The 19,123-nt window shown below is 56.2% G+C and overlaps 2 protein-coding genes and 1 long non-coding RNA gene across 9 annotated transcripts; 2 read left to right on the top strand and 1 right to left on the bottom strand.

The window, feature by feature from the left end:
- The first annotated feature begins 1,405 nt into the window (after window positions 1–1,405).
- On the top strand, window positions 1,406–11,379 carry LOC131576876 (superkiller complex protein 2-like). Its single transcript, XM_058833924.1, has 11 exons — window positions 1,406–1,580; window positions 2,544–2,643; window positions 3,103–3,315; window positions 4,270–4,380; window positions 4,457–4,568; window positions 7,968–8,086; window positions 8,543–8,653; window positions 9,509–9,617; window positions 9,821–9,968; window positions 10,257–10,367; window positions 11,104–11,379. Exons 2-11 carry the CDS (start codon window positions 2,620–2,622, stop codon window positions 11,165–11,167), a joined length of 1,122 nt encoding a protein of 373 aa, XP_058689907.1. The 5' UTR covers window positions 1,406–1,580; window positions 2,544–2,619; the 3' UTR covers window positions 11,168–11,379.
- A 171-nt stretch (window positions 11,380–11,550) lies between these two features.
- LOC131576878 (extracellular matrix organizing protein FRAS1-like) lies at window positions 11,551–16,595 on the top strand. 7 transcript variants are annotated; one of them, XM_058833950.1, is made up of 9 exons: window positions 11,551–12,514; window positions 13,518–13,668; window positions 13,969–14,076; window positions 14,243–14,402; window positions 14,732–14,848; window positions 14,942–15,068; window positions 15,407–15,607; window positions 15,921–16,067; window positions 16,233–16,595. In XM_058833950.1, exons 1-6 carry the CDS (start codon window positions 12,464–12,466, stop codon window positions 15,024–15,026), a joined length of 672 nt encoding a protein of 223 aa, XP_058689933.1. In that variant the 5' UTR covers window positions 11,551–12,463; the 3' UTR covers window positions 15,027–15,068; window positions 15,407–15,607; window positions 15,921–16,067; window positions 16,233–16,595. The 7 variants fall into 7 exon arrangements, with proteins under 7 accessions (XP_058689933.1, XP_058689931.1, XP_058689930.1 ...); XM_058833948.1 differs by having other exon boundaries at window positions 15,402–15,607; XM_058833947.1 differs by having other exon boundaries at window positions 14,942–15,607.
- On the bottom strand, window positions 16,453–17,746 carry LOC131576881 (uncharacterized). The gene is made up of 3 exons (XR_009277091.1): window positions 17,603–17,746; window positions 16,743–16,817; window positions 16,453–16,564 (listed from the first exon to the last, which is right to left on the bottom strand). It is a non-coding gene; the product is annotated as an uncharacterized LOC131576881 (long non-coding RNA).
- Between the last annotated feature and the right edge of the window lie 1,377 nt (window positions 17,747–19,123).

Below are 19,123 nucleotides of genomic sequence, written 5' to 3'. Positions count from 1 at the left end.
GGGGTCTTGAGGGGGCTTGGGGGAGATTTGGGGGGTCTTGGGGTGGTTTTGGGGGTTCTTGGGGTTGGTTTGGGGGTTTTTGGGGTGGTTTTTGGGGTTTTTGGGGTGCTCAGAGTGACCCCCAGACCCGTTTCCCCCTCCCCAGTGGCCGTTCAAGCCGGATCCGTTCCAGCAGCGCGCGGCTGTGCCTGGAGCGCCGTCACTGCTGCTGGTGGCCGCTCACACCTCGGCCGGCAAAACCGCGCTGGCCGAGTACGCCATGGGGCTGGCCCGGCGCCACATGACACGGTGAGACCCCAAAATGGGGCTGGGGGTCCCCAAAATGGGGCTGGGGGTCCCAAAATGGGGCTGGGGGACCCCAAAATGGGGCTGGGGGACCCCAAAATGGGGCTGGGGGTCCCAAAATTGGGCTGGGGGTCCCTATAATTGGGCTGGGGGTCCCTAAAACTGCCCCAGGGACCCCAAAACTGCCCCAGGGACCCCAAAACCGTTGAGGGGACCCCAAAGCCCCCCAGTTTTTTTGGGGTGACCCCCCCGTGTCCCCCCAGGTCCATCTACACCTCCCCCATCAAGGCTTTGTCCAAGCAGAAGTTTCAGGATTTCCGCGACACCTTCGGGGACGTGGGGCTGCTGACGGGGGACGTGCGGCTGCGCCCCGAGGCTGCGTGGCTGGTGATGAGCACCGAGATCCTCAGCTGGGGAGGGGTCCTGGGGGGTCCTGGGGGGGCTTTGGGGGGTCCTGAGGGGTCCTGGGGAGGGGTTCAGGACCCCCAGGACCCCCCCCAGCCCCATTTCCTCCCCCCCAGGTCGATGCTGTCCAACGGCTCCGACGCCATCCGGGACCTGGAGTGGGTGATCTTCGACGAGGTTCACTGCGTCAGTGACGATGAGGTGGGGCTGGGGGCTCTGGGGGGCTCTGGGGGGCTTTGGGGGGCTTTGGGGGGCTTTGGAGGGGTCCTGGGGGGGCTTTGGGGAGCCCTGGGGGGGCTTTGGGGGGTCCTGAGGGGTCCTGGGGGGGCTTTGGGGAATCCCCGGGGGGTTTGGGGGGTCCTCAGGGGGTTTGAGGGGGTCTTGGAGGAGTTTGGGGTGTCCTGAGAGGGCTTTGGGGGGTTCTCGGGGGATTTTGGGGGGTCCTCAGGGGGTTTGGGGGCTTCTCAGGGGGGTTTGGGGATCCTGGGGGGGTTTAGGGGAGGTCCTGAGGATCTTTGGGGGTCTCTGAGAGGGACATGGGGGGGATCTGGGGGCTTTGGGGGATCTTGGAGGGGCTTTAGTGATCTCTGAGGGGTTTATGGGGGTTCTCAGGGGGGTTTGGGGGGTCCTGGGGGGTTTTGGGGGTCCCTGGGGTCTCTGGGGGTCCCTGGGGAGGTTTTGGGGGGTCCCAGGGGTGGTTTGGGGGTCCCTGGGGGTCTCTCAGGGTGTCTCTCACCCCGTCAGTCGCACCAAGCGTCGCTGTGTCCGTGTTCTGAGCACCCCGCGCCGCCCGGTGCCGCTGGAGCATTTCCTGTTCACCGGGAACAGCGCCCGGAACCGGCACCAGCTGTTCCAGCTGCTGGGCCCGGGGGGGCCTTCAGCACCCAGGGGTGAGACCCCCAAAATCTGATACAGATCTGAGCTGAAACTGCCTGAATCTGACCCAAATCCTGCCTAAATGTGACCCAAAACCTGACACAAACCTGACCTGAAACTGACCCAAAATCTGACCCCAAAACCTGACCCAAATCTGAGCTGAAACTGCCTAAATCTGACCCAAAATCTGACCTGAAACCTGACACAAACCTGACCTGAAACTGCCTAAATCTGACCCAAAATCTGACCCAAATCCTGCCCAAAACCTGACACAAATCTGCCCCAAATCTGACCCAAAACCTGCCCAATTCTGACCCAAATCTGACCCAAACCTGACCCTAAACTGACCCCAAATCCTGCCCCAAAAACCTGACCCAAATCTGCCCCAAAATCTCTGCCTAAATCTGACCCAAACCTGACACAAACCTGACCCAAATCAGACCCAAAACCTGACCCAAAACCTGCCCAATTCTGACCCAAACCTGACCCAAACCTGACCCAAAACCTGCCCAATTCTGACCCAAATCTGATCCAAACCTGACCCAAAACCTGACCCAAATCTAACTCAAAATCTGACCCAAAACCTGCCCTGAACCTGCCCCAAAACCTGCCCCAAAAACCTGCCCCAAAACCTGCTCCAAACTCTGACCCAAACCTGACCCCAAACCTGACCCCAAACCTGACCCCAAACCTGACCCAAACCTGACCCAAACCTGACCCAAAACCTGACCCAAATCAGACCCAAACCTGACCCAAATCAGACCCAAAACCTGACCCAAAGCTGACCCAAAGCTGACCCAAAGCTGACCCAAATCTGACCCAAACCTGACCCAATTCTGCCCCAATTCTGCCCCAATTCTGCCCCAATTCTGACCTAATTCTGCCCCAATTCTGACCCAATTCTGACCCAATTCTGCCCCAATTCTGACCCAATTCTGCCCCAAACCTGTCCCAAACCTGCCCCTCCCCTGTCCCAGGTACTACGCGGCGGTGGAGGCCAAGAAGGAGCAGAGCAGCAAACACGCGCAGAGCTTCGGGGCACGGCAGCCCACCATGGGAGCCCCCAACCCTGGGCAGGTACTGGGGGTCCCAGGGGGTCCCAGTGACCCCAAACCCCCAACCCTGGGCAGGTACTGGGGGTCCCAGGGGGTCCCAGTGACCCCAAACCCCCAACCCTGGGCAGGTACTGGGGGTCCCAGGGGGTCCCAGGGGGTCCCAGTGACCCCAAACCCCCAACCCTGGGCAGGTACTGGGGGTCCCAGGGGGTCCCAGTGACCCCAAACCCCCAACCCTGGATGGGTACTGGGGGTCCCATGGGGCTGGGGGCAGTTTGGGGGTCCCAAGGGGCAGTTTGGGGGTCCCACTGACCCTGTTCTCTCCCCCCAGGAGTGTGGGGTGTGGCTGTCCCTCCTGCAGACCCTCCATGGGGCTGGGGGCTGTTTGTGGGTCCCAAGGGGCAGTTTGGGGGTCCCATGGGGCAGTTTGGGGGTCCCATGGGGCAGTTTGGGGGTCCCCCTGACCCTTCTCTCCCCCCAGGAGCGTGGTGTCTGGCTGTCCCTCCTGCAGACCCTCCGTGAGCGGGAGCTGCTCCCGGCCGTCACCTTCACCTTCTCCCGTGGCCGCTGCGAGGAGCAGGCGGCCGCCCTGGGCTCCCTGGAGCTGCTGAGCGGCGCCGAGCGCGCCCAGGTCCGGCACTTCCTGACGCGCTGCCTGGCCCGGCTGCGCGGCTCCGACCGGCGCCTGCCACAGGTGGGGTCCCCGAGAGGATGAGGAGGGAGATTCTGGGGTGTGGGAAGGTGATTTTGGGGTGTGGGAGGGCAATTTTGGGGTGTGAGGGGAACAAGGAGGGCGATTTTGGGGTGTGGGAGGGTGATTTTGGGGTGTGGGACAGCAATTTTGGGGTGTGGGGAGGGTGATTTTGGGGTGTGGGAACGGCGATTTTGGGGTGTGGGAACGGCGATTTTGGGGTGTGGGAGGGCGATTTTGGGGTGTGGGAACGGTGATTTTGGGGTGTGGGACAGTGATTTTGGGGTGTGAGGGGAACAAGGAGGGCGATTTTGAGGTGTGGGAAGGTGATTTTGGGGTGTGGCAGGGCGATTTTGGGGTGTGAGGGGATGGGGAGGGAGATTTTGGAGCATGGGAGGGCGATTTTGGGGTGTGGGAGGGCGATTTTGAGGTGTGAGAGGGCAATTTTGGGGTGTGAGGGGACGGGGAGGGTGATTTTGGGTTGTGAGGGACGGGGATTTTGGGGCGTGAGGGACGGGGATTTTGGGGTGTGAGGGGATGGGGAGGGTGATTTTGGGTGATTTTAGGGTCCCACGGGGACAGGGAGGGCGATTTTGGGGTCCCACAGGGACGGGGAGGGCAATTTTGGGGCGTGAGGGATGGGGATTTTGGGGTGTGAGGGGATGGGGAGGGCAATTTTGGGGTGTGAGGGACGGGGATTTTGGGGTGTGAGGGACGGGGATTTTGGGGTGTGAGGGACAGGGATTTTGGGGTGTGAGGGACGGGGATTTTGGGGTGTGAGGGACGGGGATTTTGGGGCGTGAGGGACGGGGATTTTGGGGTGTGAGGGGATGGGGAGGGCGATTTTGGGTGATTTTGGGGTCCCACAGGGACGGGGAGGGCGATTTTGGGGTGTGAGGTGTAAAGAGGGAAGGGTTTGTACCTGGAGGAGGGGATTCAGCGCGTTCCTCCCCGCAGGTGCTGCAGCTGTCGGAGCTGCTGCAGCGCGGCATCGGCGTCCACCACGGCGGGGTCCTGCCGCTGCTCAAGGAGGTGGTGGAGATGCTCTTCAGCCAGGGGCTGGTGAAGGTGAGCGGGGAAAAATGGCACAGCCGGCTGTGGGGCACGGGGATCCCACCCCATGGCTGCCCCACGCCTGTCCCAGGTGCTGTTTGCCACCGAGACCTTCGCCATGGGGGTGAACATGCCGGCGAGGACCGTCGTCTTCGACTCCATCCGCAAACACGACGGGAATGGCTTCTGGGATCTCCTGCCCGGTGAGGGGCTGGATGTGGGGCTGGGGGGAGAGCGGGTGGGAACGTGAGGGGGAAATGGGGGAAAGCGGAGAGGGAAAATGGGAGAAAGCTGAGGGGAAAATGGGAGAAAGCTGAGGGGAAATGTGAGGGGAAAATGGGAGAAAGCGGAGAGGGAAAATGGGAGAAAGCTGAGGGGAAAATGGGAGAAAGCTGAGGGGAAATGTGAGGGGAAAATGGGAGAAAGCGGAGAGGGAAAATGGGAGAAAGCGGGTTGAGAAAATGTAGAAATAGGGAAGGAAAGAGTGAGGAGAAATGGGAGAAAAGATGGGGAGAAATGGAGGGAGGAGAGGTGCAGTCGTGAGGGGAAACGTGAGGGGAGAAAATGGGCGGGAAAACGTGAGGGGAGAAAAGAGCGGGAAAACGTGAGGGGAGAAAAAGAGCGGGAAAATGTGAGGGGAAAATGGGGGAAAATGTGAGGGGAGAAAAGGGGGAAACGGGGAGAAAATGGGGGGAAAATGTGAGGGGAGAACAGAGCGGGAATCCTGAGGGGAGAAAAGAGCAGAAACGTGAGGGGAAACGGGCAGGAAGCGGAGAGGGAAAATGGGAGAAAGCTGAGGGGAAAATGGGAGAAAGCGGAGAGGGAAAATGGGGGAAAGCTGAGGGGAAAATGGGGGAAAGCTGAGGGGAAAATGGGGGAAAGCTGAGAGGGGAAATGGGGGAAAGCTGAGGGGAAAATGGGAGAAAGCTGAGGGGAAAATGGGAGAAAGCTGAGAGGGAAAATGGGAGAAAGCTGAGGGGAAATGGGGGAAAGCTGAGAGGGGAAATGGGAGAAAGCAGAGGGGAAAATGGGGGAAAGCTGAGGGGAAAATGGGAGAAAGCTGAGGGGAAAATGGGAGAAAGCCGAGAGGGAAATGGGGGAAAGCTGAGGGGGGAAATGGGGGAAAGCTGAGAGGGAAAATGGGAGAAAGCTGAGGGGAAAATGGGAGAAAGCGGAGAGGGAAAATGGGAGAAAGCTGAGGGGAAATGGGAGAAAGCTGAGGGGAAAATGGGAGAAAGCTGAGGGGAAAATGGAAGAAAGCGGAGAGGGAAAATGGGAGAAAGCTGAGAGGGAAAATGGGAGAAAGCTGAGGGGAAATGGGAGAAAGCTGAGGGGAAAATGGGAGAAAGCTGAGAGGGGAAATGGGAGAAAGCGGAGAGGGAAAATGGGAGAAAGCGGAGAGGGAAAATGGGAGAAAGCGGAGAGGGAAAATGGGAGAAAGCTGAGGGAAAATTGGAGAAAGCTGAGGGGAAAATGGGAGAAAGCGGAGGGAGAAAATGGGAGAAAGCTGAGGGGAAAATGGGAGAAAGCTGAGGGGAAATGTGAGGGGAAAATGGGAGAAAGCGGAGAGGGAAAATGGGAGAAAGCTGAGGGGAAAATGGGAGAAAGCTGAGGGGAAATGTGAGGGGAAAATGGGAGAAAGCGGAGAGGGAAAATGGGAGAAAGCGGGTTGAGAAAATGTAGAAATAGGGAAGGAAAGAGTGAGGAGAAATGGGAGAAAAGATGGGGAGAAATGGAGGGAGGAGAGGTGCAGTCGTGAGGGGAAACGTGAGGGGAGAAAATGGGCGGGAAAACGTGAGGGGAGAAAAGAGCGGGAAAACGTGAGGGGAGAAAAAGAGCGGGAAAATGTGAGGGGAAAATGGGGGAAAATGTGAGGGGAGAAAAGGGGGAAACGGGGAGAAAATGGGGGGAAAATGTGAGGGGAGAACAGAGCGGGAATCCTGAGGGGAGAAAAGAGCAGAAACGTGAGGGGAAACGGGCAGGAAGCGGAGAGGGAAAATGGGGGAAAGCTGAGGGGAAAATGGGGGAAAGCTGAGGGGAAAATGGGAGAAAGCTGAGGGGAAAATGGGAGAAAGCCGAGAGGGAAAATGGGAGAAAGCTGAGGGGAAATGGGAGAAAGCTGAGGGGAAAATGGGAGAAAGCTGAGGGGAAAATGGAAGAAAGCGGAGAGGGAAAATGGGAGAATGCTGAGAGGGGAAATGGGAGAAAGCTGAGGGGAAAATGGGAGAAAGCGGAGAGGGAAAATGGGAGAAAGCGGAGAGGGAAAATGGGAGAAAGCGGAGAGGGAAAATTGGAGAAAGCTGAGGGAAAATGGGAGAAAGCTGAGGGGAAAATGGGGGAAAGCTGAGGGAAAATGGGAGAAAGCTGAGGGGAAAGTGGGAGAAAGCTGAGGGGAAAATGGGAGAAAGCTGAGAGGGAAAATGGGAGAAAGTGGAGAGGGAAAATGGGAGAAAGCTGAGGGGAAAATGGGAGAAAGCTGAGGGGAAAATGGGGGAAAGCTGAGGGGAAAATGGGAGAAAGCTGAGGGGAAAATGGGAGAAAGCGGGGAGGGGAAATGGGAGAAAGCGGAGAGGGAAAATGGGAGAAAGTGGAGAGGGAAAATGGGAGAAAGCTGAGAGGGAAAATGCGGGAAAAGGCAATTGGGAAAATGTAGAAATAGGGGAGGAAAGAGTGAGGAGAAATGGGAGGAAAGAGGAGAAATGGAGGGAGGAGAGTTGCAATCGTGAGGGAAAACGTGAGGGGAGAAAAGAGCGGGAAAACGTGAGGGGAGAAAAGAGTGAGAAACGTGAGAGGAAAAGAGAGGGAAAACGAGAGGGTAAAAAGGCAGAAAATCTGAGGGAGAAAGAGCAGCAAACATGAGGGGAAAGCATCGGGAAAAGCGACGGGAAAGGTGTGGGGAAAAAAGAGCAGAAACATGAGGGAAAAAGAAACACGAGCAGGAGAGGGCAGGAAATGTGAGGGTGGAAAGAGTGGGAAACGTGAGGGGAAAATGGGGGAAAACGTGAGGGGAGAAAATGGGGAAACGGGGAGAAAATGGGGGAAAATGTGAGGGGAGAAAAGAGCGGGAAAACGTGAGGGGAAAAATGGTGGGAAATGAGAGAGCAAAAAGGCAGAAAATCTGAGGGAGAAAGAGCAGCAAACATGAGGGGAAAGCATCGGGAAAAGCGACGGGAATCGTGAGGGGAAAAAAGAGCGGAAACATGAGGGAAAAAGGGCAGAAACGTGAGAGGAAAAGGGCAGGAAATGTGAGGGTGGAAACAGTGGGAAACATGAGGGGAAAATGGGGGAAAATGTGAGGAGAGAAAATGGGGAAACGGGGAGAAAATGGGGGAAAACGTGAGGGGAGAAAAGAGCGGGAATCCTGAGGGGAGAAAAGAGCGGGAATCCTGAGGGGAGAAAAGAGCGGGAAAACGTGAGGGGAAAAATGGTGGGAAATGAGAGAGCAAAAAGGCGGAAAATCTGAGGGAGAAAGAGCAGCAAACACGAGGGGAAAGCAGGGGGAAAAGCGACGGGAAAGGTGAGGGGAGGAAGGGCAGGAGCCGTGAGGGGAAGAGCGGGAGGATCCGTGAGGAGAAGACGCCGGCGGCTCTGCGTCCCCACAGGCGAGTACACGCAGATGTCGGGGCGCGCCGGCCGCCGCGGGCTGGACACCACCGGCACCGTCATCATCCTCTGCAAGGGAGCCGTGCCCGAGCTGTCGGATCTGCACCGCATGATGCTGGTCAGTGCCTGACGTGTGTCCCCGCAGTGTCACTGCCATGTTCCCACCGTGTCACCGCCGTGTCACTGCCATGTTCTCACTGTGTTCCCCTCGTGTTCCCCCCGTGTCCCCACAGTGTCACCGCCATGTTCCCACCGTGTCACCGCCGTGTCACTGCCATGTTCTCACTGTGTTCCCCTCGTGTTCCCCCCGTGTCCCCACAGTGTCACCGCCATGTTCCCCCCGTGTCCCCACAGTGTCACTGCCATGTTCCCAGTGTGTCCCCACAGTGTCACCGCCATGTTCCCAGTGTGTCCCCACAGTGTCACCGCCATGTTCCCCCCGTGTCCCCACAGTGTCACTGCCATGTTCCCAGTGTGTCCCCACAGTGTCACCGCCATGTTCCCCCCGTGTTCCCGCCGTTTCACCGCTGTGTCCCCGCCGTGTCACCACTGTGTCACTGCTGTGTCCCCACAGTGTCACTGCCATGTTCCCACCGTGTCCCCCGATGGCTTCGGCTCCCAACGGTCGCTCCCCGGCGCTGGGTCCAGAGCGGCCCGAGGAGGGGATGCTCTGTGTGCCGGAACGGTGAGAGGTGCGGGCGGGTCGGGGGGACTTTATCCACCGAGTATATACCTGGAAGTATAATGATGATCAAAATAGATATTAAAAAATATTGAAGATAAACGGGCTGCTTGGTTTTTATTTAGTTAGAGGCAGGGTTTTTAAATAAATAAGAAAAAAATAAATAAAATATTTCAAGAATGAATATGTAAAGGTATAGAGAAATATATATATATATATATGTAGGCATAAAAATAAGTAAAAATAAGTAATAGAAATATATGCATATATATTGATTTATAATCTATAATATGATTTCTGTACGTATAGATGGTAATATGATATATTTTAGGATATGTTATGTGTTATGTATATCAACAAGGTATATAAATCTGATAAAAAATATATATTAAAAGATTTTTAAATACCGTTTAAGATAAAGGGACTGTTTGGTTTTTATTAGGTTTGCTTCGGGGCTTTTAAATAAATACTACAAAAATAAAAACATAGAAATGTATATTAAATATATCAAGATATAGAGATATGTGCAACCAGAAAAGTAAAGAAATAGAAGTAATGCAAATATATACAAACAGGTTTATGTTTAATCTATATATATACATTATATTTATTTAATAGATGTATTATACATATAATAAATATATATATAATTAAAATGTATATAATATATTTAATATATAATAATATATGTATACATGTTAAAATAATATATTTTGATACTTTATATATTGTGTGTTATATATAAATGAATATAGTATATAAATTTAAACACATGTTGTGGAAATAGATGTTAATTTTTTCTTTTTTATTATTTTCATTGTTTTGGTAAGTTTCTCAGAGGCAATCCTCCCGTTGCAGCTGCTGCCAGCACTGAAAACCTGTGTGCTTCGTGGTGTCCATCGCCCAGCTGGCAACGATTCCCTGGTGTTTGGTGCATTAAGTCACACCCAGCTGTGTGGGATGGCAGGTGAGCACATTGCCCGAGCCTTTTAGCTTTTCTGGCTCACACACAACTTCCTTTCCTTTTTTATATGGAAATCAGGGAAGAGGGTAGTGTATATTAGTATATTAGCATTTCTAGCAGATTTTTAACTGCCACTGATGATGCCCGTTCATCTTTGCAGTGTGGGTTTTCATGCTGACAAATCCTCTGCTTTGCCTTCTGCTCAGAGTCAGGTGGGCCCTTTATTGAACAGATTTATCTGCTACAAGGCTACGCAGAAGGATGGAAAGGAGGAACACAGGGGGAAAAAAAAATAGATGAAAGGCCATGCATTGATCACCTGATGTACTCCAGAGACAAACATGGCTATTACAGGTAACATGGAGCAGCCCTTCTGGCCTTTTCAGTTGTATTCAGAGAGACGTTTGCCTGCTGTGAATATCTGGGTGCTTGGAGTTCACTCTGATTTTAACAAGCCCATCAATAATAAAACATTGTATTGATAGAGCAAGATCTCGTTCTGTAAAGTTGTTGCTCCACAGAAAAGCAGCATAAAGAAGCTAGCTGGATTATTTGTATGATATGTAGCTTTTTTAGGATGTTTTGTTCTTTATATGGTGTTCATTTCAAATACAAGCGTGTGAACTTTGTGTTCCCTTTTAGGGGCTGGTTCTGGGGTAACAAGGAAACACAAGGCCTAAACACCTCTGGCTTGTCTGTCCAAGGATCTGCCTCAATTGTGGCTCCCATCCTTCTGAAGAACTCTTCAGCACAGTGAGTTACCTTCTATAACTATTTATTGTTGTATTGATGTTGTGAGACCTCATTGCTGGGTGAGAAGACCAGGGGAAATTAAAGGCTGTATGCCACTGTTACTTCCCTGAATTCTTGTACTCTGTTAAAATCAAAACAAAAGGGATTTACACTGTAAGAAACACTTAAATGTAAGTTAAGGTAAAGGTCACAGTGCTAAAACCTAAGAGCAGATAGCCTTGAGCTCCTTTATATTCCTACTCCTGCCTCCAGGGTATCATCAGCTATCCCCTAGATCTTGCAGTGGAAGAGATGCTGAACCATCAGCTGTTCCATATTCTACACCACGTGTCTTTTTACCATGCTCCTCTGAGAAGCATCTCTCCCTTCTCTGTTTCTTTGCAGACAAGAAGGGAGAAATTGGGATTGCCTTTGTTCTTTTGCCTGTTAATAAAAAGGCCGCTTGTGGCTGTGTGCAGTGGCAACTGCATCACAGAATCTTAGAGGTGATTATTCGCAGGTTAAGGAAATAATTCCCTTTTTTGTCACTGCTGCGCTGAATTTCATAGGCGTGTGTGTGGCTCGATGCCTAAGATATTTAAAGCAGGTTTTATTCTTACAGGGGTTTTGCACACTAAAGTGTGCGCCCAGGTTTTGTTTCCAGAAGTGAGGTGTAGCGCTGGGTGTTTCATTTGGTGTGTTACTTGTTCTGTTGTGTCAATAACTGCAGTGTCCTCCCTGTGCCTGTGTATTGCAGGGGCAGTCGAGTGCTGGTTATAAAGGTGGTGATAATTAGGAATAAGCTGTTCAAGCTTGGATAAATGTTTAGAAATCATTGCTTAGATATTGCTGTGTAAAACGCTCGCTCGCGGTGGGAGAATTCTCCAGGGTCAAGCTGTTCAGGTATGTGCAGTTTATTATATGGGTAAAGAGAGGGGAGAGCTGTGTCCGCCACCAGCCTCGGCGTCCACGTGGTCCGGGGGAGGAGGGAGAGAACGGGGAGAGCAGGAGAGGAGAGGATGGAAAAGGGGAAGGAGGGAGTAAGAGCAACAGAGGGAGAGCGGGGGAAACCAGGGAGGGATAAGAGAGGGGAGACAAGAGAGGGGTAAGAGGGGAAAACCCAAGAAGGTAAGAGTAAGAGAGGGAAAGAGTGGAAGAGGTAGGAGAGGGGGAGAGGGGAGCTGAGAGAGGAGTAAAGGGGTACGAGAGAAGAGCCGAGAGGTACGAGAGAGGTTAAGAGGTAAGAGAGAAAAGCTAAGAGAGAGGTTAAGAGAGGTTTAAGATAGAAAAGCTAAGAGAGCAAAGTTCTTGTTACAATCCAATCTATCTTTTTCTATAGTGAATATTCTAATTCCCAGTAACCAATCACTACGAGATACACCCACTAAAGATTTTACATACAGTGTTGCATTTGAGGTTCTACAAGCTTTACGAGTTCTTCCCTTGCTTCTTGACCTTTGGGCTTTCTGTCAGCAGAAGGACATTGTTTTATCAGCAGGATTCTCCTTTAGCTGGCTAGGCTATTGTTCTTTGGTCATACAGTAACCAGTACTCTGTATCTTATGACTCAAAGCAGGCTTTCGTTTCTACTTCGATTCTAGCCTTCTTTTTTCAGAATCTTCTGCCAAACCATCACATTCATAAGGTTTCCCTGTTTCACCCTCCCCAACAGGCAGCAAGTTGTGCTGCGCTCTGATAATTCCATACTCAACCTGTTCCTCATTTCTTAAAGGTTCACTTCAGCCTTGAATCAGCAGGTCCCTAGGTTTGGTTTTTTAGGATGCCATTCCTGTTAGATTTTCCCCTGTGAAGACCTGAGTATGTCCAGTTTGACCTCCAGGATAATGAAGGGAGAGGAGCTCCCGTTGATTCAAGAGTGAAGCAAGGCCCCCATTCTTGGCCTGGGGCTGTTTCAAATGGGGAGGGATCAGTGTCCTGACTTCTCTCTCTCAGAGGCAGGGTTCCTGGACGAGGTGACCCAGGACAGCTTCGTGCTGGGCCCGGGCTACGACCGCCCCTAGCAGCTGGAGCCCGCGGTGAGGGAGCCCAAGAGCATCCAGCTGTACCAGCACCTCAGCCTCAAGAGCTGCATCTGGACCTTCGACGCTTATTACGACATGACCGAGTTAATTGATGTCTGTGGGGGCTCTGTCACCGCTGACTTCCAGGTGAGAGGCCCATCCAGAGCTCTCCAGGTATCCCAGATCTCTCTCAGTTCTCAGGCACAGCTCTGCGTTGCGTGGAGCTGCTGCTCTGCCCTGCACAGGTGGAGCGTGGCTTTTCCCCCCCTCTAACCTGTAAGAAAACAGCGCTGTGTGCATTTCTTTCATTTATTTTCCATTTCATTCGTTTTCCATTTATTTTATTCTCTAAATCTTCAGAGTGCCAGGAAAATACCGTTTTTTTTTAATGTAGGGCCATACTGGAAATACAAAACGTTCTCAGCTGGGCTCTCTTTTATAATTTTGGCTGTGTTCTCGGCCAATAGAAATGAGCAGAGGACAGAGCAGAGGCAGCTCAGTCCATGCTCCACAACATGGGATATTTTAGCTCATTCCGTAATTAAGAGACCAAAAGCCAAAAATGTTCCTCTAGAAACGAATGGCTTTCCCTGTTTGGGGTATCTCACTGTCCTCTCCTGGCTGCATTATCCATCTGCAGACCACTCCGTCTCCCCCAAGCTCTTCCATTAAATTCCCAGCCCACATTGCTTGGACCAGCATCATCTCTCTTAATTCCTGCCAGCCTGGAACTTGTTCATGAAGTTTCCTTTTATAGCTCCAATTGTTTGCACAAACCCAGAGGAGCCGCTTGGCCGGAGAAACTGCCCAGTGGAGCATGTGGAGCCTGGCCCCAGCCAGGCTGGAACATCTCCCCGAATTCTCCAGGGCGTACAAAGTACAGCTGCACTCTGCAGATAATAAATGGAGAGCTCTGGGAGGCCTGAGCAAGCAGAATTGCTCATTTTTAATTCACAGCCTTGGAAATCAGGGGGGTTTTGAGGTGAAATTGTGCCCAGAGTTCCTTTGTCCGGTGGTCCCGGGGAGCCTTAGCGCTGCCCCTGGATTACAATGCAGGTTTGTCTGAGGTGCCTGCACGTAAAGAACGTCCAGAGTCACCTCTGACTTCACTGGAAGGTGCATAACCCCCTTTTTGGGGTTTTATTGCCAGGTAAGGGACTCTGCCCAGTCCTTCCTGACAGTCCACGTCCCTCTCTCCGTGTCCTACATCTGTGTGACGGCACCGAGGGGCTGGGCTTCCCTGGAGCACCGCACCGAGATGGAGTTCTCCTTCTTCTACGACACCGTTCTCTGGAGGACAGGTGAGCCTGAGGCACTCCAAGGGCTATGGAAGAAGTGCTTCCTTCATGTTTTCCCCTTAGTTCCTGCAGTGCCCCCAGAGTCCTGAGGGAGCGGGGAACTCGGAATATTGCCTTCCTCTGTGCTTGCGGGGGGCTTAGGCAGCCGATGGCTGGCAGAGGGAGCGTGCAGCTGGCTCACTGGAGGGTGCTCTCAACTGAACCCTGCCTTGTGGAGGTGTCCCAAACGCTTCTGGGGCTGGCAGAGCCCAGCAGAGGAGAGCGAAGGTGCTGTGTGGGCTCCCAGTGGCGCTGTCCTTGCAGGGATCCAGACGGACAGCGTGCTCTCGGCCCGCCTGCAGATAATCCCCATCTACACCCGCGAGGACGGACGGCTGGTCAGCGAGTTCAGGACGCAGGCCAAGTTCAGAGGTGAGGGCAGTGATCCTGGCAGGGACACAGAGCAGGGTCACACAGAGCTCTGCTCTGACGGCACAGGCAGCGGAACGAGTCCCTGTCCCTGCCGGGAGCCCCTCTGCCCCTGCGAGGTGGGGCCTCTCCACGCTCTGCCTCCCGTCACCTCCTTGTCCTCCCCCAGCGCTGTTTGTCACGGAGCACCACAGCCTGCCAGATGTCAGGTCCTCTTTGAGAACTCCAGAGCACCTGGGAGGCATCGAATTTGACCTGCAGCTGCTGTGGAGTGCTCAGACTTTTGATTCTCCCTACCAGCTCTGGAGAGCAACCAGCTCCTACAACAGGTGAGGGCTGGGGGTGCAGTCCCCTCCAGCAGCTTCCCCCACAGCACCACGTTCTCCCTGGCACCCCTCCAGCAGCCACGCCAGCAATAGCACGGAATGCTCAGGAGCTTGGTTAGAGCTGGAGCACTGCTGTACTGAGAGAAAAATCAGCTCAGCCTCTTGGAAAGGAATTTTTCCAGCGGTGAAGCCTGTGGATAGACTGATCCCAGAGTCACACTTGGCCCTCGGGGACTGCCGGATGACATTGCTGGGGCAAGGGAGAGGTGCTGCCCTGGGTGAAGAGCTTTGAGCTCTGCTTGGTGGCTGCAGGGTCTCCTGTCTGTTCCCAGGAAGGATTACTCTGGAGAATACACCATGTTCCCGATCCCCTGCACGGTGCAGCCCACGCAGCCGTGGGCAGAGCCTGGAGCCAAGCCCCTGCCCTGCACGGCTCACGCTCCCGAGCGGTAAGAGGGCAGGAGGGCAGGCTCGGCCCCTTTGGGGTGCACACCTGTCCAGACCTCATCTCCCCTTTGTTTCCTTCCTTGTCCCAATTGCAGGTTTTTGATCCTGATCACCTTCCAGCAGACAAGCCGCCCAGTTCCAGTTGTTTACTCCCAGAACGCAAGAGTTTCAGATCTGTAACGACGAGAAGGTTTTTCTAATGGACCCCACCAAATCGGAAAGGTCTCTGGCAGAAATGGATTACAAGGGGGGCTTTTTCCAAGGGTAGGATTTACCTCTCCTCTTCTGCTTGTGCCCAGCGTTTCTGCTTTCACAGCTTCCATTCCCTGGAGAGGAAAGGGCAAAACCCACAGGTAGCTTTGCCTCTTCTACAGCAATCATTGACATCTTACAGCCCTGTGAAAGAACAGCGTGCTCTGGCACCGCGTTTTGTCACTCCCACCCACCGAGCCCTTCCCAAACAACCCAAACCCTTCTGAACACGGACACTTGGCTCTAGCAGCGTTTTCCTGCTTGGGAAATTTCACCTGCCCCTCTTTGTCCCGACCTCCCCAGGGCAGATCCTGTACGGGCACGTGCTCTGGCACCCGGAACAAAACCTCAACGCTGCTTACAAGCTGCAGCTGGAGAAGGTCAACCTGTGCACAGGCAGGGATGGCTACGTGCCCTTCCTCGACCCCACGGGTACCGTCTACAACGAGGGGCCCCGGTACGGCTGCATCCAGCCCAACAAGTACCTGAAACACCGATTCCTCCTCCTGGTGAGTGCTCTGCTCCTGCTTCTTCCCGTTTGGGATTTGCTCTGGCAACCCGCAGGTGGTGGCTGCAAAGGGATAAGGGAGCCCGTGGGGGATGTTTTGTGCTGCTGCTGCTGCTGCTGCTGCTGCAAGCTGTGAACACCAGATCAGTTTTTCCCCACCCTTGGAGTGTGTTCCTGAATCGGTGCCCACGTGTAGGTGTGGAGATGGGGCATTCGGACTAGATCCCTGACACAGGTGTTTGGTGGGGCTCTGGCTTCCAGCCTCCCTTGGGAAAGCAGACAGCATCCCTCACGCCACTTCTCTGACTTTCCAGGACCAAAACCAGCCAGAAGTGAGGGATAAGTATTTCCCTGATGTGCCTTTTGACGCCCACTTTGCTTCCCAGCTGTCCGAGTTCCACTCGGTGAGCAGCATGCCCGGAGTTGATGGATTTACTCTCAAGGTGGACGCTCTCTACAAGGTATGTAGTACCCAGTGCTTTTGGTAGCCCAAAATGGACTTCTCTGTCCAGGACCTCCCAAACACTTGGTGAATTGTAGACTCTGGGCCTTCAGAATTCACCTCTGATACAAGAAATGAAGATTAGGATGTTAGTCCCGTAATTTCATTTTTTTTTTTCCCTGAGGCACTCATGAGAAGGCTCTTTAAAAACACATTATTCGTGTTCCTGAAGGAATTAATGCCATCGCAAAGGCAGGACACCTCACGGGGTGGTCCGTGCTCCCGAGGAGCTCCCCTTGAACACCCGAGGTGGAGCTGCCCCGGGGCGCCCCGAAGGCGGCGGGCGGCCGCTGCTGCACCGTCAGGAACCTTCATCCACCGAGGGACGCGGCGGCCTCTGCCAGGGCCAGGGCAGGAAAGTGAAGCAGGTGCACATGGAAGTCAAAGTCCACGGCAATTTGCACGACGGCACGGAAGTTTCATGGAGCACACGCATTGGGAAAAGCTTTTTATAAACTGTAAAATAAAGATAATCCAAAACTGAAAAGCCACCTGGGTATTTTTTTAGTCTGGTGAGGAGGGGCAGCTGTCAATTGCCCCTGCTCCCGTCTTAGCAGCTGCACGGCTGCCCTCCCTCCGTGCTGCTCCAGCTCTCCCAGGCTTAAGTGGGCAGGGTGGGGAAGCCAGCTCCCACCGCTGGCATGTGGGAGCTCTGAGCCAGCCGAGGAGCAGCCGGGTTCCTCTTCCTGTCCTCCGGAAGAGAGTAAAGCTAAAATCACCCGCTGTGATCGGGGTGTCCCTTCTTGCGCCACCCCGCCGGTCCCCCTCATTCCCCTGGGGCGCGGCGGGCCGGAGCCCCACGGAGCTGCTGGGCCGGGGCAGGGAAGGACGGAGACGAGGGCGCCCAGCGCGGCTCGGGCCCCGCCGCGGCCTCGGGGCTGACGGAGCGGGGGGGGACGGGCCGGGAGCGCTCCGGGGCTGCGGGACCGGCCCTGCCCAGGCCGGGGCGCCGCGTCCGCACCGGGACCCGCAGCGCTCCCGCAGCCGGAACCGCCCTCCCGCGGCGATCCCGGTACCGATCCCGATCCACCCCACGGGGGAGAGGCGGCACCGCCCGGGACCCCAGGGCGGACACCGGCAGGACCCGAACCCCCCATCCCAGCTCCGGTTGCGGGCTCCGTCACCCGCTTTCGGTCAGCCCCGTCCCGGCATCGCGGCAGGAGGGGGAGTCGAGTCCCGGCGAGGGAGTGCCCCGTCCCCAGCCTTGTCTCAGCCCCAATCCGGCCATGCTCCGCCACCCCCGAGACCCGCCACCCGGGGCCGGCCGGGGGAGAGGCGGCACCGCTCCGCCGGCGGACACCGGCAGGACTCTGCCCCGCTGCAGACCCCGTCCCGAGCCGCGGCCCCGCCGCAGCGCGCAGGGCTCGGAGCGGAGCCCGCCGGGAGCAGCCCCCGGGCCGGGGCTCGACCAGCGCCGAGCGAGAGTCGCGGGCCAGCGGCACGGGGGGCGGGGCCGCATGAGGAGCGGGGCCACGGGGCACAGCCCGACCGCACCTGGGAACTGCCGGGGGTCCCGGGCGGCGCCGCCTCTCCCCCATCGGGCGGATCGAGGCGGCACCGGGCCCGGGATCGGGATCGGGTCCGGGATGGGTCTCGGGTCCGGGATGGGTCTCGGGTCCGGGATCGGTCTCGGGATCGGTTCCGGGCCCGGGATGGTGGCGGCGGTTCCCGTTGCGGACTCGGCCCCCCCCCGCCCGGCCCCGGGACCGCGGCACGAAGGGGGCGAGGCCAGGGAGAGGGGGGCCCGGCACAGGTGTGAGGGGCGGGGGCACGGAGCGCGTGCGCAGCTCGGGACAGCAGAGCGCGTGCGCGGCGCGGGGCCGCCTCAGGTGTGCGGGACGGGGCCGACACAGGTGTGAGGGGCTCCAGAGCGGCTGCGCGGGGCGGGACCGAGGGCATTTAAACCCCGGAAGGGCGGCGGCCGCCATTTGCTCCAGTACCGGGTGGAGGCGGCTGCGGCCGCTCCGGTGAGGCGCTTCTCTCTCTTCTCCGCTTTTATCTCTCTTTTCTGCTTTTATCTCTCCTTTCTCTGCTTTTCTCTCCAGTTTCTCTCTCCCGTCTCCTTCTCTCCCCTCTCTGCTCTTGTCCCCCGTCTCCCCCTCACACCGCCCGCTCCCTCTCTCCCCTCACCTCCCCGCCCGCCCCCTCCTCCCCAACCTGAGCCCCGCCTCTGTTCCTCCTCTGTCTCTTCCTCCCGCTCCCTCCTCACCCGGCCCAACCTGGCTCTGCCCTCCGTTCTCCTTCTGTCACCGCTCCCTTCCCCTGCTCCTTCTTTCTCCCCTCCGCCGTCCCTGCCCCGGCCGCCCCGGCTTCTCCCTGTGTGCCGTACGCCCCTGTTTGTCCGTGTCCCCCTTCTCCTCTCCTTGGCGGCGCTGTCGCCCCTCTGTCTCTGCCGCCCCTTCCTTCTCTGTCCCTTGTCCCTTTCTGTCTTCCCCCGCAGCCGCGGGGCTCGGGGCGCCGGATAATAAAGCCCAGAGGGCCGGAGCCGGCGCCCCCGGCGGGAATCCCCTCACGGGGCCGGAGCCCGCGGTGCGGGTCCCCCCACGCACAACACCGCCCCACACTGCCGGGTGTCCCCACATCACACTGGGGGCTGAGGGGGGCCGGGGCTGGGAGGGGGGCTTAGGGTGGGCCCCCTCCTCCGGAGGGGTCCTGGGGTGGGTTAGCGAGGGTTGGGGGGCCGGGGGGGGGGGATTTGGGATGGGGGGGTTTGGGAAGGGCCCCCTCGTTAGGAGGGGGTCCCGGGTGGGGGGGTGGGTTAGGGGGGGTTTAGGGTGGGCCCCCTCCTCTGGAGGGGGTCCTGGGGGGGAGGGTTTGGGAAGGGCCCCCTCGTTAGGAGGGGGTCCCGGGTGGGGGGTGGGTTAGGGAGGGCCCCCTCCGGAGGAGGGGGTCCCGGGGAGGGGCGGGGGGCGGGGCCCCCTCCGGAGGGGGGGGCCCGGGGTGGGAGGGGCTGGCGGGGTCTGCCCCCCCTAAACCCCTCCCACTCTGGGCCCTCCCCTCCGAGCGGGGCCCGGC

This window comes from Poecile atricapillus, chromosome 3 (genome assembly GCF_030490865.1).
Source record: "Poecile atricapillus isolate bPoeAtr1 chromosome 3, bPoeAtr1.hap1, whole genome shotgun sequence".
Lineage (NCBI taxonomy): Eukaryota > Metazoa > Chordata > Aves > Passeriformes > Paridae > Poecile > Poecile atricapillus.
This window is presented reverse-complemented; position numbering and strand designations above follow the sequence as displayed.